The sequence below is a fragment of the Dipteris shenzhenensis genome, chromosome 12 (assembly GCF_047967505.1).
Source record: "Dipteris shenzhenensis isolate YYH24624 ecotype China chromosome 12, Dip_SZ_1.0, whole genome shotgun sequence".
NCBI lineage: Eukaryota > Viridiplantae > Streptophyta > Polypodiopsida > Gleicheniales > Dipteridaceae > Dipteris > Dipteris shenzhenensis.
This window is the reverse complement of record NC_141607.1, coordinates 33,369,185-33,393,715: the sequence shown is the minus strand read 5'-3', so window position 1 is coordinate 33,393,715 and position 24,531 is coordinate 33,369,185. Positions and strand designations below refer to the sequence as shown.

At 45.0% G+C, this 24,531-nt stretch overlaps 1 protein-coding gene across 2 annotated transcripts in view; it reads left to right on the top strand.

Moving 5' to 3' along the window:
• Nucleotides 1-24,531, top strand: part of LOC147896111 (AICARFT/IMPCHase bienzyme family protein) — a 46,583-nt gene that overhangs the window by 2,865 nt on the left and 19,187 nt on the right. For both annotated transcript variants that reach the window (XM_087382385.1, XM_087382386.1), the window contains exons 5-8: nucleotides 9,314-9,447; nucleotides 9,590-9,773; nucleotides 9,898-10,052; nucleotides 19,875-20,084. In XM_087382385.1, the coding sequence (XP_087238511.1) occupies nucleotides 9,314-9,447; nucleotides 9,590-9,773; nucleotides 9,898-10,052; nucleotides 19,875-20,084 (683 nt within the window). The remainder of the gene's footprint in view (nucleotides 1-9,313; nucleotides 9,448-9,589; nucleotides 9,774-9,897; nucleotides 10,053-19,874; nucleotides 20,085-24,531) is intronic.

The following is a 24,531-nucleotide window of genomic DNA, read 5'->3' as shown; positions in this document are numbered from 1 at the left end:
ATCTCTAGACTCGAGCCCGCGTGCTCCACCTCGAGCGTCTATAGACTTTCTGTCTAGAATGATCTTCTCAACCTTGCTGCCTTGAGTGTCAGCCTAGGTAGGCAGCCCTTTGTGAGCTAAGTCTGCAGCTCCTCAGCCCAGTTCATCTCCTGGTCATAGGCCCAACTGGTGCTGCTCTGCTGCTCCTTCCTGCTCCCTGAAGTGCTGCTCTAGAAGATGAGATATGAGGGCACAAAGGCCCTCCTTATATAGGGCACAAGGCCCTCCAGAACCAACCGACCAGCCAGCCCTAATTGGGCCGACTGGCTGGTCTGTAGCAGCCCTCCAGCCCCTTTGGACTGCCTACCCCGCCACCTGCCAGCCCTTTTGCAGGCCATAGACCTGCCCAATACCTGCTGCAACTGTGCGACTCCATGCTGCTACTGATCCGCCTCTGCTCAGCCCTTGTCCGGACCTTGGGGCACCCTGCACACCTTCCGTACACTGCCCTGCAGCAGCAGCCCGTACTGATCCGTACAGTGGCGTACCCTTGCTGTAGTCATCCGCCATGTGTCACCACGTGCATGGCCTGTTTGTACCATCTGTTGCCCTCTCTGGGCATACCTTGCCCTAGGTCTCCCTCCCCCATGCTCTCGTCATTTGGGGGCTTACAGATGGGAAGGTGACCTTTCCAACACTCCCTCTTACCCCGACACATCTTGGCCCATTGGCGACATGTCGATGACGATGCTCCAGTAACTCCTCCCTGGTCGCAGTCCTTTGGAACATTTTGGTGTCAAAATCTTTTCCTGGCTATTCATCCAGTGGCTCTTGCTCCACCAGGTCTGGTTCTGCTTCCGCACACCATCCTGGTACACAGGTCCATCTTTGGTAGCACCTCCTGCCACCACCTCCTTCAGTCACGTTCCCGCCTTCGAACTCGAACAATCCAGCCGTCACGATCTTCCAGTGTTTGTTAGAAATGAAATCCCTACAGAGGGTATCTTGCAGCTGAAGATTGATAGAGCGTCCTAGGAATTACACGCGGAAGTGTTTCACTATGGAATCAAACTTCTTTACTTGTGTATACTTCACAACCATAGACACTATTGCATCTGTACGCGTACGGTCCTTTTTTCGTATGGATTCCGTACGGCCGTACGTACGGACGTCTGTATGGATTTTCGTATGTGCCTTTTTTGGGGGGGGGGAATCGGGATGCGTATCTTATATTATTGCTTGGCTTCTATTTTTGAATCCGTACGACATCCTTGTGAAGGATCCCAAGAAAGGCCGTACGTACTACATAGTACAATCTATGCCCAAATTCCAATCACGATTCACCGACTCTCTGCCTGCACACCGACCTTGCTGCCTCAAGAGCCTATTTAGGCAGACGTTTGCCCTCTATTTAGGCAGCCCTTTGCCCTCTTCTTCAGCACCTTGCTGCCCTCTATTTAGGCAGCCCTTTGCCCTCTTCTCAAGAGCCTATTTAGGCAGCCCTTTGCCCTCTTCTTCAGTCCCGACTCCTGAGTCCCCTCAGCCCTTCACTCTTCTTCAGTTTGCCCTCTTCTTCAGCACCTTGCTGCCCTCTATTTAGGCAGCCCTTTGCCCTCTTCTACTTGCTTTGGAGGTGAGTGGTCACCGTACAGTTGCAGCCCGCAGCTTGCCTCTATGCTCTACCTGCTCCAAGCGTCAAGGTAATTGCAATGGCTGCTCTTTTTTCCTGTTTTGCAGCAAGTGCTCTCTCTTTAGTTGATGCCATCTAACAGGGCAGCTTGCAAGGGCTTCAAGCCCTCTTTGGAAATTGTTCCTTTGCCCAATGCCTTATTTGCCCTCTTTTGCAAATTTGCAGCTTGCAGATCTGCAAATGGGAAGACAAAAAGGACCAGAATGGGAATTTGTAGAGGCCTTAAAGCCTTTGGGGAAGGGCCAATACACTTGTAAATGTAAATATTGCCCTCATTCATGGGATGGAGGATCGACCCGTATAAGGGCACATTTTCTTGGGCTTACAGGCTTGGGGGTTGACAAGTGTACCGCTCCTCTTGAAAATGTGAAAGATACTTGTCGAAGATTGCAGGCAAAGGCGGCCCTAAAAGCTGTCGTAAAACAGCTTGTTGAAGATGTGGCTGATTTGGGAGATGCCTCAGTGAGTGGTACTGCAAGTGGAAATGCATCTGGCAGTGCATATGAGCCAAAGCAAAAGAAGTTGAAGATGTCAAAGGGAACCTTGGAAAAGGCATGGGAGTCACAAGCACGGAAGGATGCATACATTGCTCTCAGGTGAGGAGCCCTTATTTTTTGGAGATGGTTCGTGCCATTGGCCAAGTTGGGCCTACCTTCAAGCCTCCATCCTATAATGTTTTGCGTACAACGGAGCTAACTAATGAAGCAGTATGCATAGATCAAGAGATGTCTCATTTCCAAAATCAAGGAAAGGGGATTTGAGAAGATAGAAGTGACCCTAGAAATGATCAACAAGGAGAAGGATGATGATAGGCTGCTAGCGAGGCAAGCAGATACAGAGGGAGAAGACATTGCAGCTCCTATTGTTACACTTACAGGAACGATGGATGTTGCTGCAGCTTCAAGCAGCTCTAGTCTTTTGGAGTTCTATGGCGAGGCAGATGAGGATGATAGTGATGAGGAGGAGGAGGAGGATGAGGAGGGTGCAGGCATTGATGCAGATGATGATGAGGATGAGGATGAGAAAGAGGATGAGAATGAAGATGCAGCTTGAGGCTTGAGCCTCATTGGTTGTGAATTGTCATGCATGCTTTATTTCCAGGTTGTGGCACACTGGCAGCTTTTTCTTTATGATGTTTTGGCTTTCATGTTTTGGTGTAGTTACTAGTACCTACTTCCTTTGATCATGATGTTTTGGTGTAGTATTGATTATTGATCTATGATCTATGATTCCATCATTTGACAGTGGACACTATGTATCATGTATGAATCATGATGTATCAAAATCTAGAATCCAGATGACTAGGGTCTCTGGAGGCTAGAGTCTTTCATGAATGATGAATCACGATTCACGACTCATGACTCATGAGTGATGACTTTAAAATTAATACAAGTTTCAAGTTTCAGTTTAATACCTCTATGTCAATTTAATGTGTACAATGATCAATGATCAATCTATATTTTTCTGAAATTTTTTGGGTAAAACTAGGGTCACGTATGTTTCAGCCCCAAGGGCTGAACCATACTCCAATCATACTTCCGTACTCGTATGACGTATGCGTATGGTAACGTATGGAAAAAACTATGACCATAGATGTGTGTGCAGGCTAGTAAATAGATAGTGCATCCAAGACAAATATAGAATCCACAATGATATGTTTCCGTCCAAAACTGGACACAATACAAAAGAGATGCGGAGTCCCACTAAACCATGGTCCTCCGATCGTACCAAAAATTACCTACAACACTAGAATCAACACCTTCGGCGCGAGGTAGTCAATAGAGTGGATCTAGATTACTTGTTCCGCTCCAAAAATAATCACTGACATGCAAGCCCATTTAATTATAGAATCATGAGCTGGCCTGGCACTTCTAGCCTGCGGGCTCCTTTGAGCTTATGTAGACTCTCTGCCTCCTAGCTGTAGGCCAAAGGGTAGCCTTGCTGCTGCTCCTTTCTGCTGTGAGGTTGCTGCTCCAAGTGACCAAAGGGAGGCCTCAAGGGCCCCCTTTTATAGGGCCCAAGGCCCTCTCAAAATAACCGACCAGCCAGCCCGGAGGTCTATAAATTCCCTCCAGCGCTCCCATTTGGAGGCCCTTGCTGGCCATGTGGCATCCAGGCACTGGCCCAGCCAAGGTTAGCGGCCTAGATCTGCCCCTATGCTGCCCCAAACCTTGCCAAACAGTTCGCCATATTCCTGCTGGTGTTTCTGCCTCCTGCCAGGCCTTTTACAACCTTCTGGATTTGCTCCAATCAGCTTGTACTTGCTGACGCAAGCTTCCGTACAGTTCGTCCCTACCTGGCGTCATCTGCCCTGTCCACACATCCCTTGCTTGCTGGAAACCCTGCACAAACAGGCCTTCTCCAAGCATGGACAGCCTCTTGGCGTCTCTGCCTCAGATCTGGCCTCAATGGCCTCAATGGTGACTTCTCTTTGTGTCTTTGTCTGATTGCTGCCCACATGGCAGCCACAATGCTGCTAGTGTGCCATTCTTTCAAACCCTAGGTTCACCTCCCCATGCTCTCCTCATTTGAGGGCTCACTGGTTGGGAGGTGACATATACGAATCCAACACTCCCTCTCACTGACCCACACTGGGCTGATCCCAATCCATCGATGAGGATGCTCTAGTAGCTCGTGTCGTAGCCATCTGGAAGACTTTGGTGTCGTCGTCGTCTTCTGGCTTTTCATCTAGTGGCTCTTGCTCCGCCAGGTCCGGTTGTGCTTTAGGACACCAATCTGGTACACATGTCCATCCTTGGTAGCACTTGATGGTACCACCACCTTCAGTCACGAACCCGCCGTCGAACTTGAGCACTCCAGGTACCAGTATCCTCCAATTGCCACCCTCATGATGGGTGATCAGCCGGAAGTCCTTCAAGCCCAAGCTCTTAGGGTCTGTTTCAACCCGTCCTCCATCTAGCTAGGTCTGCAACAAATAGCATATCCGCGACATTATATCCCAAGCATAAATCCAGATTACCTCTGACTCAAATGCATAGAAAGCCGTGACATGCCGCTATGCTTGGTCTACCTCAGCCTCGTGTGGTGCGGTCACCTCTTGTTGCTATCTGATCTGTCGCAATAGCGTCTCTCTATATTGTCACATCTCAATCATATAGAGCCCAATGCAGACTTGGTCATGGAAGTGGATCAATCGTGAGAATGGGCCACAGCCGTGCCTCCCCTGAAAGAGGTAGTGATATCGCCTTGGGACCTCATAATAGGCTGGGCTGACACACAAGAAATGCTCCTCTATCTGGACCTCCCCTAGCATGCATATCCTGTAGAACCGTTGCTCTCTGGGTATGCCTGTAGCCGTCCCTGCAGCAATCCCAGTTGATGGGACGAGACCCACATCTGTCCAATGGCAATCCTCAGGGCATGTGAGACTCCTTTGTCCTCGAGGTATTGGGGTCCAATGATGAGTCCATCCTCCGATACTCTCAAGAAGTGGTCGTGATAACATTGGATCTTGGTGGGGAACTCATGGCCCCCCCTCCCCCTCCCTTCCCCCCCAAGTCCGACCAAGTGGATAGGTTTGCATACCACATACTACTGACCCCAATCTCTGCTAACCGTCTGGATGACTCTAGTGCTAGCCTCATTAATCTCTAGTGGGGTAAGGTCCAAATTCTGTGGAGGAATGTCACTGTCTGGAAAATGGCATCAACCTGGAGAGGTGTCATGGCGAACTTTGCCTGTATTATCTGATGGGGGATTGAGGGCTTACTCTGAGTCATCCTAGATCCCATAATCACATGTAGCCGCTCAAATCTCCTCCACTTTGTCGTTGAAAGATCGCTCCCCCAAGAAGATGCATCATACTCACTAGGGTGTCGAAAATCCATCCCTTTGTCGGCGGATCTTGAAAGTGCGCTTGAAAGCACTGCCTCTCTAGTCGGGTCATAGCTCCTTATCCATGTGCGAGTCGTGCTTTGTTTGCATGGACATCTTGAAAACTGGCGTTCTGAAGATTGCCCCCAAGTATGTGTAAGACTACACTATCTCCACTGGCTCATCTTGGTAGGTGAATCTATGTTGGTGTGGCACAGCGCGTGAGGTGTTGAAGATCATGACCTTGGTCTTCCCAAGGTTGATTGTCAGGTCTCTCTCCCTGCAAAACACCTCTAGGGCCTCCAAATGCTTGTGCATTTCCTCTGCTAAAGATGATATAAGGGCTATGTCATCCTCATATAATAATATTTGTATCATGAAGTCAGAAAGCAGTGATCCTTCGCCTCCTAGCAGTAAAGCATGTGATCTCATCAATGTAGAGCTCAAAGAGAGTCGGTGACAGAGGGCATCCCTGCTTCACCCTGATGGTGCGCTCAACTCAGTATGATAGGCCTAGTGGGACACCAACTCTCCCTCTGACAAACTCGTATTGGCTCATCACCCTCCAAATCATAACCTCTGGAATGTGCATCTCTTTAGGCTTCCTGATCATACGGGATCGTGGAACGTCGTCGAAGGCCTTCTGGAAGCTTACAAAGCAAGCATAGACTCTCTGGTGCCTTGATCATGCCTCCTTAATGATAGCCCTCAAGGTGAAGATGTGATCTAGGGTGGAGTGTTGTATCTGAAGGTGAAGAGGTCATCATAAAGTGAGCTCGCATATGTGTGCCATACCTCTGGATATGTGATGGGAATAGGCGGCTTCCCCTCAGATAGAAGTGCCCATCCAATGGTAGGATTTCCCCCTCGAAATGATCAGATGATCTCCTCCATCCTGTGTGTGAGGAAGGCCCGCCTTTATGACGTGTCAAACATCGTGAAATCCGCTGTGCCTCTGTGTTGTCATATTGCCCAAGGCTCTCATGTGTGAGGTGAGATCTCAGCTTCCTATACTCGTCATCATATTAAGAGTTCTGAGTCATCTTTCCAATTGGGGCATGTGCTGTGGATTGGGGTCATCTGGAGAGAGAGAGAGAGAGAGAGAGAGAGAGAGAGAGAGAGAGAGAGAGAGATTTTATTAAAGTCTTCGGGAGACCGTGAAGGTCTATGAGACTAAAGATAACTAGTACAATGAGCATAACGGTGGCGGTCTCAAAACGGTCCGGCCAACCGTTTCTTCAAAAAAGTTATGAAGGACGGTGTGTCTAGTCCTGGTGCAAAAAATGTGTATCTATCTCCAGATGATACAAAAAAATGGCACAAAAAAAATGGAGCAGTAGGGGGGAGATACAAATATATATATATGCCTCTGGTGATCGTCAGAGGCCAATCATAGAGGGCCTGTTAAATGGGAGGTCGAAAAAACCCTGCGATGGATGATTGGCCTCTAACGTCATGTTGCCTAGTCGAGCTCGGTCGTCGGGGGCGGCGGGAGGCCCTATGTTAAAGAACGAGAGCGACGGTGACCGTCGTAAGCAGAGCCATAGGTAACGGGCGTGAACATCCCGTCTGACCACGGATATCAGACTAATGAGTGCTGAACGGAAGAGTACCGCAACTCCGCTTGAGCCTCGGACCCCCCCAATATCTTTGGTCTCCTCACGGAATACTGACTCCCAGGTATAGCCATTGACCGAGGGGAGAGGGCGCTCGGGGCTCTGGTGTGTCTCTGTATAGAAAACTATGTCACGTCGAGTGTATGACTCTGAGAAATTCCCAGGGTCAGACCATAGGGTACCATTACAGTTCCATATGGTGCATGCCAAGGGTACTGTGTGCTGAGTCTGAATCTCATAGACCATGTCTCCCTATTTGGGGGGGGAGCCTGCTACCGTGTCTTGAGTACCTGGTGGGGCTCGGTGCGGGGGCCAACTAGCAGGCGGCCATCTCGGACGACAGCCCACTTCCCCTCCTGACGGGCTGCATCTCGCTGCTGAAGTAGGATGCGCCGCTCCTCTACCTGCATAGGTGTGAGATCTGAGAGAGAGAGAGATCTCAGCTTCCTATACTCGTCATCATATTAAGAGTTCTGAGTCATCTTGAGAGAGAGCAAAAATCTTGTCACCATTATTGCATGTGAGGATTGCCTCATACATGTATTGTGACACATTATGATACAAAATCAATATGGGTTTCTCAATGCACCAAAAAGCATAACACTCACCTGATTGCAAAAAGTAGAACATAAAAAAGGAGCTCTCAATGTATGACAAGTCTCATATTTCAAGCGTGTAGGACCCTTCTTCGGGATTCCACCCAAATCATTGCTATGTATGTCGCCATTTTGGTCTCCTCACTTCAGATCATTGCTATGTGTGATAAAAAAGATTAGGTGTATGATAATTGAGATAGAGAGATTGGAAGACAAGAATTGAAAATTTGAAAAAAAGTGTAGCCCAGATAATGAAATAGAGGTCCAAACAAAGAAGCCCATGACTAAAACAATGAAAAAGAGACGAAAATGAAGATATGCGTGTTCATTATCATTCTTCACAGCCTTCTTTAAGGGCGACCCCCTTCCAAGGCTTTTATCTAGTGTTATAGGCCTCATTTATCAGTCATTAGGATAGGTCTTTGAGACAAAGGAACTGTATTTCAATCTTGCTTATTCCGATTCCTCAGCTATGCTGACCAACCCTGGCTGGTGGTCTAGTGGTGTCCAAAATTACTATTTTTTGTAGATCTCATTAAGATACGAGGAGAGAGAGAGTTGGGTAACACCATGATGTATGATGGTGGTCTAAAGTTTCAGAGAGCCATTCTAATAGCAACTTCTTTTTTGGGATGTACAAGTTGCTCATAGGGGAGTCTGAAATTGTCTTTTATCACACTTTTGGCTGATCTAATTTATCTCATGACGTTAGATCATTTGTTATTTGCAAATAGAGCAACTTTGGTGGATGTAATTCCAAGGAATGGTTTAAATGGTCGTAAGTCAAATACGTCATGATATGTGACTCTAAAAATGGATTTTGATGGAAAGCTGATGTTGAGGGTCGTAAGTCAATTATGTCATGATATGGACTCTAAAAGTGGGTTTTGATGAAAAGCTGATGTTGAAGCTTTCCGTCTCAGTAACATAGTGTAAATATATGTATTTTTCTTGATAATCTACAAATTATTTCAAGATCTTGGCTTTTATATAGAATCATGCATGATGGAAACCCAATGTTTTCGAATGAGGAACATTAATCATTCTCTCAATCATTCAATAGGGGCTCTAGGTTGAAGCAGGAAAAGAGCGATCCATGATGATAGACTCTAAAAGTGGGTTTTGATGAAAAGTTGACGTTGAAGCTTTCCGTCTCAATAACATAGTGTAAATATATGTCTTTTCTTGATAATCTACAAATTATTTCAAGATCTTGGCTTTTATATAGACCCATGCATGATGGAACCCAATGTTTTCGAATGAGGATCATTAATCATTCTCTTAATCATTCAACAGGAGCCCTAGGTTGAAGCAGGAAAAGAGCGATCCATGATTTTGAGTCTCAACTTGCAAGTAGTGAGTTAAGAGCCAAGCTAACATGAACTAAAATAATGACTGCAAGTGCTTTATCTAAAGTTACAACGTGGACTTTTATTATTTATTATTTATTGTTTTCAGATATTTTTTTGGGGGGCCTTGTGTGTATTATCATCTTATTTGATTCTCATTCTAGATGTCAGTTCTAACTTACCTTCTGGCAATTGTTGACCTTCACAAAATCTGTTCACATTCAATAATTCCTCTTTGATAACTGGCAGGCACAATTGACTTGGTGATTGTGAATCTTTATCCATTTTACGAAACAGTCACTGCTTCTAAAGGTATCCTTTTTGAAGATGGTGTGGAAAATATTGATATTGGTGGGCCAGCCATGATTAGAGCAGCAGCAAAGGTATGGTGTATTCTGAACCCATGCAGTTGGAAGTTACTATTTCATGGTGTAGCTGGCAAAGTTATACCTATTTTTTAAAGTCAGCAAAATTAACTTGACATTGGTGGGTTTGCGCCCCCCCTTTTCTTGTTCTGTTCTGCAGAATCATAGGGATGTTCTAGTAGTCGTTGACCCAGCAGACTATCCTTCTCTTTTGGAACATCTCCAGGGCAAAGGAAGAGAAGATGACCAAATGTTTAGGAAAAAATTAGCCTGGAAGGCATTTCAGCATGTTGCATCTTATGACTCTGCAGTTGCTGAATGGTTGTGGAAACAAACAGGATCTGGTATACGATGATTTCCATGGCTTTTTCTCACAAGATGCCTCTTTTACTATCTAGGAGTTATGCGCGTCTGCAATGTTGTCCAGCAAGTTCTGTGCTTTACGTCTCATTGTGTATTCCTGAGCAGAAGGCTTTGCTCCCAGCCTAACGGTGCCTCTGTCAATACGATCATCGTTAAGATATGGTGAGAACCCACACCAGAAGGCAGGTTTTTATGCTGATGAATCTTTAGCAGAGGTTGATTTTGGAGGCATTGCAACTGCTGTGCAACACCATGGGAAGGTAAGTTCTTGCCTTGTTGAGGAAGGATGATTTATTGGCTGCTGACTTCAAAGCTGGGAGGCATGTTGGCACATTTTATGTCAGACTCAGAGTGAACAGGAAAAGTTAGTGTGCTAAGTTGTGTTTCTATATATGGAGAACTTGATTTATGAATACTTATCTTGTGATAATGGTGATGATCAAAACATGTAAACAATAGCAGAGGGAGGAATACTGTGGATGGAACACATGTATGATGTTACATTTCTCATGTAGTTTACGGTAGCAAAAAATACTGGCATTAGTCTGTGATGACCCAATGAATGGCTAATGTAAGCAGTGAATTACTCCAAGATGGGACAAAGCTTGATGATTTGCTTCTATGCACCTGTCATAAGATGCCTATACTGCAATGTTTTTTAGATGTTCTTTGATATAATTTTAGACCTCAATGTTCACCTCAAGCATGTGATTGTTTCTGCGGTTGTTGTGATCTCTTTTTTACAAGGACATGCTTTGGTGTCTAGTTTTCCCAACGTGCTAGATCTAGTTCTTTTCTTGAATGTTAACGTGCAATTAAAACTATTTTAGATGGTTATGGTAGTTATTTTCCTTGTCATGCCTGATACAAGAGTTGGCATTTGTTGCAAATTCTGAGTCAAGTTGATCAACAAATGGGTGTGGCTGGTTTTAACTTTGCTTGTGTCAAACTCTTTAAACTCCATTTTGACTGGCCCTAGGCGAGGCCCATTAACATACCTGCCTAGGGAGACGGAGTCTGTGAGACTCACAGGACTGAGATCGTGACCTATACTGTTCAGAACTGTAATGGGACCTTATGTCAAAGCCAGGGAACTTTGAGTCATACACAGGATGAGACATTGCCTTCTACACAGAGACTCATTGAAGGTACGGAACGAAGAGAGAGAGAGAGTGCAGGTACAAGACGAGTCGATAGAGCAGTCACGTCAAAACTTAGATAAGATGAAAATACACAAGTACAAAGTACTTGTACCTAGACCTAGGACTAAGTGTCCTAGGTGTCACATAGGACTAAGTGTCCTATGTGGCCCAGAAGGCACTAACACTATAAGTGCCTACACTTATGCCTACAAGGCACATACCATGGCCTATAGGGCATCACTAGAACCACCAGAAGATGGCCTACAAACCCCCCTCCATGGGATGGGCTGAAGTACTCTGGAAACGTCTCAGAATACCTGGTAGTTTCTGGTCATGGTGGCACATGTTCATCCAAAAGGATATAGCCACCTATGAATGTACAAGGAATGTCAGATCATGTAACAAAGGGAACCAAGTGTAAAGCCTGTCGGAAGACTTCGAACTTGGGACGAGGAAGTGCCTTTGTAAACATATCTGCGATGTTGTTCTCTGTGGGAATATAGGACAACTCTATGTCTCCTGCTGACAACCGCTCCCGAACATAATGATAGTGAACTTCAATATGCTTGGTACGCGCATGAAACACTGGGTTACGCGCAATGGCCAAAGCACTCTGGCTGTCAGTGTAGACAATAGTGGAGGATGTCTGGCAAATACCAAGATTTGTAAGTAACTGTCGAAGCCAAACACACTGTACTGTAGCGGTGAAAGCTGCCTTGTACTCAGCCTCACAACTAGACGTGGCAACTGTCGGTTGCTTCTTGCTGAGCCAAGAAATGCATGAATTGCCAAGCAAAAAACAATTGCCAGTATGTGACACTCTGGTGTCGGAACATCTTGCCCAGTCACTATCCGTGTAAGCATGCATGGTAAGTGAACCCTGATCACCATAGAAGAGGGCTAAATCCTGAGTGCCTCTGAGATATCTGAAGACACTCTTCACTGCCTGCCAATGCTGTGAATTGGGCATATGCATCTATCTGCTGAGCTGAGATACTGCATACTGCAAGTCAGGTCTGGTGTGACATAAATAAATAAGGCATCCACAGCCTGCTGATAAAGAGTGATATCACATGGTGGGCTCCCATCATGAGTTGAGAATTTGAAGCCAGGGTCCACTGGAGTAGAGATTGGCTTGCAATCCTCAAACTGAAAACGATCAAGGAGCTGTCCAATATACTTGGACTGAGACATCATGATACCCCCCTCAACATGAGCAAACTGAATGCCCAAATAATAATGAAGCTGTCCCATGTCTGACATGTCAAAAATCTGCTGCAAATCAGCCTTGAAAGCTGCAATTTGCTGAGTATCTGGGCCCGTGATAAGCATATCATCCACATATAAAATCAGCACTAAAAATCAGATCCACTCCCACGGACATAAAGAGTGGGTTCTGTGGGACTATTCTGAAAACCAAGGGATAGTAAGTGTGCATGACTTTTGGCATACCATGCCCTGGGTGCTTGCTTCAAACCATAAAGGGCTTTTCTAAGCCGGCATACCTTATTTTCAGAATTAACAACCTCAAAGCCAGGAGGTTGTGTGACATAGACTTCTTCCTGCAGATCCCCATGAAGAAAAGCGGTCTTGATGTCAAGTTGGTGCACTTGCCAATGACGATGGGCTGCAATGGCAATGACACATCGAATGGTGGTAATCCTGGATGTGGGAGCAAATGTCTCCTCAAAGTCAATGCCTTGTTGTTGGGCATACCCTTTTGCAACAAGACGGGCTTTGTATCGATCTATGCTGCCATCAGATTTCCTTTTTAATTTGTAGACCCACCGCGTTCCAATGGCATGCTTGCCGGGTGGGAGATCTACTAATTCCCATGTGTCATTTGAGGCAATAGATTGTAACTCAGCTTTCATTGCATCCATCCACTCTTTGCTGTCAAAAGCATCTTTATGGCACAAAGGCTCTTCATTGCAAGCTGTAGCAAGGAGTGCAAATTCAAGAAAGTGACCATGCTGTCTATTCCCTGATCTTGTTCGGGCAGCAAAAGGCTGATTTGCTGTCCCTCAATGTATCAAGAAGCCATCTGGGAACTTGCCTTTGTTGTCTATTGACAGCTCTTTCTTCAATGACTGCATCATGAGTAGTGGGATCATTTTGTGCCGGAAGAACCTGCAAATCAGCATGAGGTTGTGGCTGATTATTGCTTAGTGGAGGGCCTGCAGGAGGCTCATGTTGCTGCTCAAAATCCTCCTCTGATGATGGCAGAGGTAACCAAGATTCAAAGGCATCAAACATGTCAACATCTGGCTTTGCTTTGCAGTCCACAAGAGGAGAAGCTGAATGTTCAGCAAAGATCACATCTCTACTGACAATAATCTTCCCAGTATTTGGTTGATATAACCGATACCCTCTGCTCTCCTGGCTGTAACCAATGAATATGCATTTGATTGCCGTGTCATCAAGCTTATGTCTCAGCTGAGATGGTACATGAACATATGCAAGAGACCCAAAAACTTTCATGTGTGAAAGTGAAGGCTTCTTGCCTTTCCATGCTTCATAAGGTGTAATAGTCTTTAATGCCCGTGTAGGTGATCTATTCAGCACGTAGTTGGCACACATTACTGCATCAAGCCAAAATTTATTGGGCAAAGACTTGGCCTTAAGCATGCATCTGGCCATCTCCATTGTGGACCTGTTTTTCCTTTCAGAAACAGGATTCTGCTGAGGAGTGTAAGGAGTAGTGCATGAGTGAATAATGCCCTGTGAGGATAGAAATACATCAAACTCCTTTGACATATACTCCCCCCCCCTATCTGTGTTGAGGGTGACAAGCTTGCATCCTGATTCATTCATCCTGATTCATTCTCAACCATTTTCAGCCATCTCTGAAAGCATAAGAAAACTTCAGATTTGGCCTTCAAAGGATATACCCAGCAATATCTTGTGAAATCATCAATAAGAGTCATGAAATACTTATACCCCCCAGTGGCATTTGTCCTCATTGGGCCACAGACATCACTGTGTACTAGCTGCAATTTCCTTTGTGAGAGTTTTGGACAAATTTTTGAAAAGGAAATCGATGCATCTTACCCAAAAGACAACCCTCACACACATGTTTGGAAACTGTGTGAGTCTGAGGTACATCATTTGCCATCTGCTGTGAATGTAGCTTTGCAAGAGCTCTATAATTGAGATGGCCCATTCTCTCATGCCAAAGATGAGTTTCAGCAAGCTGTGAATCTGAAATAGCCAATGCTTCAATAGAAAGTGCAGCTGAATGATGATCAAGGTGATAAAGCCCTTTTTGCAAAGTGCCAGTGAGAACTATGGCATTGTCATCACGAAGATCATATACTAGGCATCTGTAGCCATACAAAATTACTCTGAAACCTGAAGTAGCAATTGCTGAAATTGAAATCAAGTTGACTTCAATGCCAGGCACAAAAAGAACATTTGTCAGAGTGACAAGATGGCTGGAAATGGATGTGAGCTGCACATCTCCAATTCCTTTTACAGCATAGGAAGCATTATTAGCACATGTGACAGTCCCCCCTCGAGGTGCATCAGCTAAAGAATGAAACAACTGTCTGCAAGATGTGACGCAGTAAAGAGTGCATCAGCTTTGAAGGGATCAAATGAGCAATGGACAGCCCATGCTCAATCATCCTGAAGAGCATGTGCATGTGAAGCATCTGCTGGCTCATGGGATTCAATGGCATGTGAGGCATTAACTGTCAATCCTGCTTTCTTTTTCTTTGAAGCAATGCGCTTCCTGCACTCTGAAATGTCATGTCCAGGCTTGCGACAATAGTTGCATCTTTTCTTCTTTCCCTTATCTGCTGTATTTTTAGATGCATGGGAGGAATTGCAGCTGCTATGCGTAGAGGAATTGCAGCTGCTGTGCGCAGATTTTGGCTTGCCCATAGGCTTGGAAGCCTTGCCTCTTCCTGTCTGCTGTGAAGCAAATGCATGATCAGGAATAATGGCTTGTCTGTTAGCTCTACTTTGCTCTTCCTGCAAAAGCAAAGTAACTAGCTGGTCAAAAGAATAGTGGTCTGGATTACCCATGGCCTCTAATCAAAGGGTTGTAGCAAAACCTTGATATGTATCTGGCAGTCCATTCAATGTGGTACTGACAAGCTGTGAATTTGGCACCACCTCATCAATGTTGGCAAGCTGTTCCATGAGGTCCTTGACCTTTGTCAAATATGCATCCATTGACTCACCTTCATTCATATTCACTTCCTGTAATTGCCTTCTCAAATATGCAACACGAGCTTCATTGCGTATGTGATAGAGAGAAGCCAATTTATCCCAAGCATCCTTTGCTGTCCTGCAAGACCGGATGTGCATGATAAATCAATGCATGAATGTGCATTTGCATCTCTTGCATCCCATCTTGACTGTTCTTGAGTTGGAAGAGCAGCAGCAGGAGTGCTAGAGGAAGAGGCATCAGGAGGAGACTTCAAGAGCTAAAAGATGCCCTGAGGGCATGGTAGCAGAGGGTAGATGACTCCTTCCATGAGATTGGATTACCTCATAGTCCATCTGATCCTAACCTCTATTTCTTCACAGAAGCAGGTAAGGCCATGATTATAACCCTTTATGCGAATGGTTTAATTATCACATGTGATTAGAGGAGGAAGATCCAAGAAGTCAAAGGAGTCTTGATGCAGGAGTTCGAAATGAGAGACTCAGGACTTTCTCATTATTTTCTTGGTATAGAAGTCTGGCAAAAGAATGATAGCATTCTTTTTTGTTAGGAGAGGTATTGTCAGGGGGTGCTGAAAAGATTTTAGATGCAATAACACAAAATGCACCAACTCCAATGAAGGTTAGGACAAACGTGAGCAATGAGAACACGTTTAGTTGGTTGATGTAGTCGTCTATCAAAGAATGGTTGGTAGTTTGATGTATCTAACTAATACCAGGCTTGACATAGCTTTTGCAGTAGGAGTGCTTTGTCAGTTCTCATCCAATATCAGGCTTGATATAGCCTTCTCCCACCTTGAGTCTGAGCTGAAACCCCAACCGACGCAAGGGTTAGAGAAGCTAGGGGTTGCCTAGTGAATTGCAAGCCACAATGGAATTCCCAAAGACTAAGACCTTTGCTACATCGACCACCACCAATCGGTATTTGTACTCAGCCGTTGCAGCTGCCCTTGCCCCTGCCCCGCCCCATACACAAAGACGTATCAAAGATAGAAGACTATTTCAGACCCACAAGAGCACATTTGTTATATTGGCGAAATCTGAGTGCTCAAGCTTCAACTCGCAAGTTGCAACTATGGAAAGGGGAGTTTTTGACATTGAAAGTACTAAGTTGTCAAAGAGGTACTATACAAATGTAATACATCCACCAGCACCACAGCTTGTTTCTATGGTTCAGGAAATAATCACCACTCAGGTGAGGTCAATGAAACAAGAGATGATCGCTGATGTTGATAACAAAGTGAAAAAAGTTGACCTTTATATCAAAGTGAAAGAACAAGAAGCTAGAGTAAGTAATCGATTGATCCTATGGGTGGGCGGGTGGGACGGAGGGAGAGTACAGAGAAGACATAAATGCTCTAGCAGAAAGTAGAGAGGATGCCCTACAAGCCACGATTTCTTTCCAAGATAAACACCTACAGCTATCTAAGGCCTTGAACCAAAAGGAAAAGGTCGAGTTATCCCTCTCCCATATGCAAGCCACTTGTGATGATATCAAAAAAGAATTGGTGCAATTAAATGAAAGATTGTTACTTAAAGAGGATCAGCTCCATGCCACATTAGACACAAACAATGAGTTGCAAAATAGCCTCAAAGAGGGTGAACATCAAATTCAAGCACTAGATAAGGAAGGCATGGAATCAAGGGAGATACTTGTGCACACCAAAGCAGAACTAGACACTCAAGAACAAGAGATACTCCAACTTTGCGTGCTTAATGATCAAGTTCCAAAATTCCACAAATTGAATGGAATCAAGATGACATATGAAATATCAATCATAAGAGAACACATGCATAAGTCTTTTTTAGCAAGGTTAAAGATTCATAGACAAACTCACAAATTGAAGGGAACAAATATCTGGATATCTGAGGAGCTCACTCTGGCTCAGCTCAAACAGAGAGCTACTGAACTTACCAAAGTGAAGAAAGCCAGGAAAGCAGACAAATGAGCGGTTTATAGGGAGGGACAAGCTTTGATTAGGAATTCAAATCCAAGCCTAAAGACTCTCAATCTTAACGTGATGTAATGAAGGTTATCCTATGTAGGACTAGAACATAGTTATGCTTTATAAGTAATTGTGGAGCTGCTTTATGCACTCTACAGGAGATGCCATGTGCATTGCCCTGACTCTTTGATACTCAAGAGATGCACTAGCTACTCTTTTTGGTTTGTACTTTGTCTCATAGGCCCGTGAGGCCTCTTGAAGATGTTTATACATCTCTTTCTCTCTCTCTCAATGTCTAATTGGAAACAGAGATAGCACAATGTCAAATGCCTTCACATGCCAAGACATAAATAATTGTATGATAGAACTTATGTTAAAAATGGCCCATGCATGCCTCCAAAGAGCAAGGAAGGAGCAAATGTATGCCTTGCTACCATTGGTATGACTGCGATTGTAGGACAGCAAAAAAAGCATGGACAGCAGCCAACACGGAAAAGGGGAATAAAGCTAAAGTCTACAAACAAAAGGTGAGAAGTGAAAAAAAAGACTTTCTCAAGAGCAAACAACTTGAGAGCTACAAGGATCGCAAACAGAACCCCATAAAGTTTTTTCAGAAGATGGAGAGCTTACTGGCTGGTAGGCGGCCACAGGCTTCCCCCTTGGTGTTTCCACTTTTGGGTTTCTCTGGCAGCCACAACACGATGTATTGCTTTTCTCGTCCACGGACAGCAGCCTTGGGTATGGGTGCCCGTTTAATGGCCCCACCCTTAGCTTTATTGTAATTGGTTTTTAAAAATCTCATAGACCCTTTGGTCTTTCATAAACCTTAATAAACTTTCTTTCTTTGTGGACTATGAATACCACTTTCTGCCCAAAGTATGAAAAACTTTAATAAGATGGTTGAGGATTGTTTGATCCATATAGTGCTGACAATCTTTATGTCAAACCTCTAGTGATACAAGCTCTGCTCTGTAACTCCTTGATACAACACCACTATAGCCTAGATAGTCTTATTTGGTATCGATAAATCGTTTAGCTTTGTGATAAAGTGAGCATATCAAATGCTTTTCTAGATTCCATGAAAATTTTTGTTTTCACAACCTCTTGTTGAGATTGAAAATGTTATCATTTAGAATAGTTGTAGTGAAACCCTGCCTGTTCTCAATACTGTTGGACTTAAGGTCTATAGGACGAGTCTCCTGATGCTACTTTCTATTTTTAGTAAATCCTTGCTAAATTTAGTATTTATGTTTCTTGCTCATCTCTACGATGTGGGCATCGTTGGAAATGTCCAAGTTTAGTCGGTTTCCACAAACAGTAAGTTTTCATGAAAACTTTTAAGAACCTCTTTTTGAGCAGGATAGTCTCTTGGTTGAGGTTTTCCATGTTTTTCTAAATATCGTTTATTCATTTTTCAACAAAAGTGTTTTTATTTAGAGAGGTTACAACCTATGTGGAAGCGGTACCTTGCTATATGTCTGTGAGTTGACTTGACCTAGCCTATTAGATGCTCATGGATAGAAGCATGCTTTTGAAATCCCTTTTTGCTGAAGCTGAAACATACTAGAGAGATTGAAGGCCTCCGTATAAGCTACAAGGAGGTGAGGATGATTAGATAGAATTTTCCTTGACCCGTAGTGCCACACAAGAGCCTTGATGCTCGAACTTGACTTTGTACAAGCGTTGGCTGTTGCCGGTACTCTTCTTGAACCCTGTGAAGCAAGGTTTGCTCTAGCTCAACCATATCTGCATGATTGATGATCTCAGGCTGCTCCACCTCATAAAATCTTTGTCAAAGGTGGTCCCACATATGGCGTAACCACAACACATCAATCACTGAATGCATGATTCACATCTTGGGCAATTGAAGCTTCAATGCTATGCCATTGATGGCATGAATGACTGGGAATGGACCAAAACTCTGATGTGAGAGCTTTGGACACTCCTTCCCAGTTTGCTATAGTCTCTTCTTGATGATCTTGAGATAGACCCATTCAGCGTACTTCACATCTTTGCGTTGTTTGTTGGCTTGTGTTTTGTAAGCTTCTTGTGCCTTAGCATTCTTCTCCTTCACCGACTCTAGAATTTTCTCAACTAATAGAGATCTGATCTACTTCACAGACATTCTCTAAATCGTTGTGGTGAGGAGAGACCTGGAACTTCTTGCCAGCCCAACGCTTCATGTGGGGTTGCCCTCTCTAGATGAATGTATGCCCTGAAACCACCAACCATCTAAGCATGGGTTGCATGCTTGGTCTGAGTGAGAGATGAACAAAGTCTGACCTTGTAGAACAACCACCTGCATGTGACAAATCCAAGTTATCCCTGCATCGTTGCAGAGACAGAAAGCCCCAAGTTGGTGGAAAGGAGGGTGCATTGGGGTAAGCTAGTACTAAGTTTACCAAATAGTTTGAATGTACGTCATCTAAAACTTCGGTGTCATGACGTATTGAACGACATATAGTGGGCATCATTGTCCTTTCCTTTTACAGGATAGAATGATCTACTCTTGTTTCTGTTTGATTTTCTCTTATACATCTATGTCAACATGTAAGATATTTGAAGGTTTCCCTTCTTGTTTCTTGCAGAGTGTTTGGATACAAGAATAATTCTCTGTTTGGAATTGTAAGATTCAGGCATTTCCATAGTACATGAACTGCATACTGCCTGCAGCAAGAAACACTGCAGTATCTTGATGTTTAGTACATCTTACATAAGTGTGTTTTTGATGGGGTGTGGTTGTGAATCTTTTGATCTTTGTTTTCAATTTTAGACTGGGCATTTACTCACTAAAATGGCATAATGTTATTTATTTTTGCAGGAGATGTCATATAACAATTATCTTGATGCAGATGCTGCCTGGAATTGTGTCTGTGAATTCAATGGTCCAACTTGTGTTATAGTAAAGCACACAAATCCTTGTGGGGTAGCAAGTCGTTTGAACTTGCTTGAAGCATACCGGCTGGCTGTGCAAGCTGATCCTGTCAGTGCATTTGGTGGGATTGTCGCATTCAATGTGGAAGTTGATGAGGTATGCAGGTGTCACATACTTAACACAATCTTGTAGTTTTGTAGAATGTGTTGTTTTGAACTCATAAAGTCTATGCTTTGGTGCTATCATACAACTTCACAAAGTGTATACACTGGCTTGATAATTATTTATTGCTTAATTTTGAATTTTCTAATTTCAAATTTCAAATTTAGAATGATTGCCAAAATGTATGCACGTGTCTAGTATTAGTTCTAGACTAGAATCAAAAGATAGGGTTATTTACCAGAAAACCCATGGTGAAATCAGAAGGTAAATCAGAGTAGTATTGATCAATTAAACAAAACTTCTTAAGCCTTTAATGAAATTCGAGTCTGAAAACCCTGGTCCCTTGATTTAGCGCATGGCAAAAATTCAGCTAGTGACACTCGTCACAATGTGTGGCATGATTGACATGTGGCATATATTCCACGTGGCATGCGTTACATGGTGCTTGACACATGGCAAGGGCAGCCGCATGTCATGGTTGACACCTGTCAAGGACAGCTACATATGGCTGACACGTGGCATGACATGCGGCAAGGGACAGCCACATGTCATGGCAAGTGTGTGGCAAGATGTGCACATGATCCTCACCTCTTGGACAAAGTGGCAAGGCCATCCCTGGCACATGGCAGGCACACGGACCAAGTGTCCATCCAGCCTACCAACTTGAATGGGAAACCTCTACAACTCTCCAAATCAAATGGGAAAATAGAGTTTCCAGGGCCATAGCTCCCAAAACCAAGGTTACATACTGATTCGAGGCAAGCCACTCCTACTTTTCTCCCTAACATAGCCCCATTTTTTGGGGCGGATCCCGCCTTACCGGAGATTTTAAAAGGAGGGGCCCGTGGCTCGCCTTCCCTTTTCATCTAGCACTTACTATGCGCCTCATTGAAGCCTTTGCTGCCACCTTGCCTACTGCATAGTGCTGCTACAGCGCTCTCTCACCTCCCTCTTTGGAGCTAAAGCTCCAACTACAGCCAGTTTGCAGCCAATTACATGCTGTAACTACAGCCGATTTGCAGGCAGTTGCATGCTCCACACTCAGCCAATTTATAGCCAATCGCAAGCTCGAACTACAGCCAGTTTGGAGCCAGTTGCATGCCTTTTCTCTTATCCTCTCCTCCTTATTTTCTCTGTTAGCTGCTGGCACAGTTGCCTGTGCGTTTTCTTGCAGTGCTTCAGGGGTTTAGGCATTGCAACTTTCACCTGGCCCCTTGTTTGCCTCCTCTTTGTTTTGATGAGCAATCTAAGCGGCGGCCTCAGGGTAGCCTGAAGTTGTAAGGATTTTCCTTTGACCCCAGCCTCCCCGTGGAACCTTTACCCTCTCTCTTTTTCCTTCCCCTTCCACTCCTTAGATTCCTTCTCTCTTTCCCCTTCTCTTTTTAGAGTCTAGACACCCCCCTAGATTCAGTATTTACTATCCTTCCTTTCTTCTGCTTTTTCCTTTTAGTTAAGCAAGGGTTGGTTGAAAGGCCTAGTTTCACTTTGTGTGGAGTGCTTTCAGAGGGTGACCATATGGTTTGGCTGGAGGTCTAATGGCAGCATCCTTGACACCCACAACCGTCAAGGATAGCTCTCTCACTCAAAGAATAGGATCAAAAGGCAGTATAAAACTACATGACAAGGCACGCGTGGGATGCATTTTGGGCCGAGGTTCAGATTGGATAGAGGCGAATCTATTGGTGGAGGGTGACCATATATAAGAGGTCACAATCTATGGGAAAGGGGTCTTATCCACTACCTTCGCCAGAGGTCATGTGGGCACTTGTTGAGGAGAGACCCGTGTCATTGGGTGCTAGTTTTCTTCATCCCCTGGTACAACCTGTGTAGGGGAAGAGGATGGTTACAATGTACCCCCCACATTAGCTTGGCATCCTTGCGAGTCACAAGTCCCTCAGTCTCAAACCCCAGGCAAGGACCTTATGGGTGGAGTTTGGATTAGTGGAAACGGAAGGGAAAGTATGCAAAAAGAATGCTAAACAGAGAGCACACTAGCATCAACAAGCACGTGAGTGGCCGATGATTCAACCTATAGTGGATGCGGAGCAATATCAAAGAGACCGGCTTCTTTTGATCTTCCTAGAAGGGCCTCAACTTTGGGTCAAGTTCCCATTCGAAGGAGCCTTCAACGATGGCTAGACTCGTGTGTAGGAGGGATCACCCCTCCGCCCCCTTTTGCATGTCCTCTCCACCCACTGTCTCTAGATCACACCCCCCCTGCCCCCCTCCCTCCCCCTCCCCCCCCCCCCAAATGGTCTTTGAGGTTCTGATCGTCATCAAAACAAAAAAAAAAGAGAGAGAGGGAAAGGGGGAAAAAGAAAGAAAACTCAGCCTCCACCTATCCCTCCCCTCTTGTCCTCATAGCAGTCCTTGTCCCTAGCTTCTTGGATCAAGCTTCCTGAGCATACCCCCTTTTGCGTTGCCTTGTCGTTGGCTCTTCTCTTGGTCATGCAGATCGTCCCCAATCCTCGGATTCACCCACTCTAGGATTTACCTGGATTCATCTTTCTCACTTGGGATCAGATCCTCTTTTCTAGCTTCTAGGCTAGAAGCTTCGCTTAGGACAGCCACTACAACTCCCTCGAGAGTTGTAGTGTTTGGTAGGATTGCATCGAAGCTTGAGAGCAAGGTCTCGGTTCATCATGGATAGTGGACAGGTATGAGTGACGGTGACTTGCGCTTCAAATGATGAAGGCCAGGCAAGCTAAGTACGCATGCCACTCCTTGAGGGTCCAAATGGCGTAGCAAGGTGATAAGATTGTTGGAGGTCAACATCTCCTGATGTCACCGTAGAGAGAGAGGCCTTGTTTGTGGGTGTGCCCGCCCAGTCTGAGGCTAGGGTAGGGAGAGAGGAGGCTTGTTCTGTGGGTGTGCCTGCCCCGTGAGAGTAGATCTAGTCGGCTCTAGACAGCCTCCTTGTATGCTGGAGGAGGTGAGCCCTTTATAGGGGAGCAGCAGGCTTGGTCGGCTCATGTAGGGCCTGCTGAGTCAGCCCCCTAGGCATAGAGGGGTGTGCCCTCTTATAGGGCTGTATGCCATGAGAAGGGCAGGTGGTCGTCCCTCTAGGAGGTGCAGTAGGGCTGCCAGCTAGCCCTTTATAGAGAGAGGGCAGAGGGGGGCCGATCCCCCTGCATATGAGTCGGCCAGGGAGAGCAGCTGGTAAGCTCCCTTTCTTACTGACTGACCAGGGAGAGGCTGGGGCTATTTATAGGCCCCCCTCCTTGGTGTTTCACCATCTCTTGTGAAGCCGATCACACATTGCAGGGGCCTGGCAGAGGAGTAGAGCCAGCCCAGTCTTGCACCTGAGGAGCAGGCTAGAGATCACCAAGAGGCAGTCGTCGGAAGGATCAGGATCCGTGAAAAATGCCCCAGAAGCATGGAAGGGAGGCCTTATGATCACCGTTTGCATGTCCATGCACCACGTGCCCTAGACTACACTTAACCCAAGGATCTCCCATGAGGGTGAATTCCTAACAATCCCTCCCTCAGCCAAAATGGGAGAGCAAATTAAAGTTGAGCGACATGTGCTCACAGAGAGCTCTACAAACAACAAGAACACTAAACACTTGCTCACACAGAGCTTAGCAGTTGATACTCCCCTCCCGTGATCAGAAAGCCCATCCTTGATCACTGTTGTCATTCGCTTCCACCATCATAGTAGTCTCCTCTTTGCTATCCGCTGCTAATGCTTTGTCTTTGCTCCTCTGATTTTAAGAGTTCATCATGCTTCTTTGTATAACAAAACTTCTCTATGTGACCATCTCTACCACAGTAGGTACATTTGTGAGTATCACCAGCCACTTTCTTCTTCTTGTCAGTAACCGAATAAACTCTTGAGTCATAGATAGTTGCACAGGTACGTTTCTCCTCGCTAAGTAACAATCCTACACAGTCTAGGAAATCCATGCTATCATCCAGACGCAGTATCTTTATTGTGTCACCAAACTGTTCGACTGGTAGGCTTTTCAACAAGATCGCTTTCTTATCTTCTCATCTTCGACTTTGGCTCCTAGAGTGGTCCATCTGCAAATTGAACAAGTCTTGTTTGAGATTAGCCTTTGAATGCTTTAACCGGACTCCGAATAGAGACTCCAAAATCTGCCAATTTTCAGCTGCTGTCAGCTTCACGTCGAGATGATGAAAATATTCAAAACCCAAGGCTCTTCCCATATAGCCAATGGCTTTTTCATTCTTTGTTTCCCATGCTGGGATTTTGTCAGCATCATGCGACCTCTCCTTCGGTCTTTTCTTTGTCCCAGCAACCACGCTCCATAAGTTTTTTTGCATGAATAGAAGTCGGGTTGCCAGTTGCCAAGAAGGAAAGTTTCTGCCATTAAACGTCACTAGTATCCCACCAGCCTTTTCGTTCTCCATAATCACTGGTTTAAAATCTCTAGGAAGCACGCCTCTGCTAATAGAACTAATGCGGAACGTCTCCTAG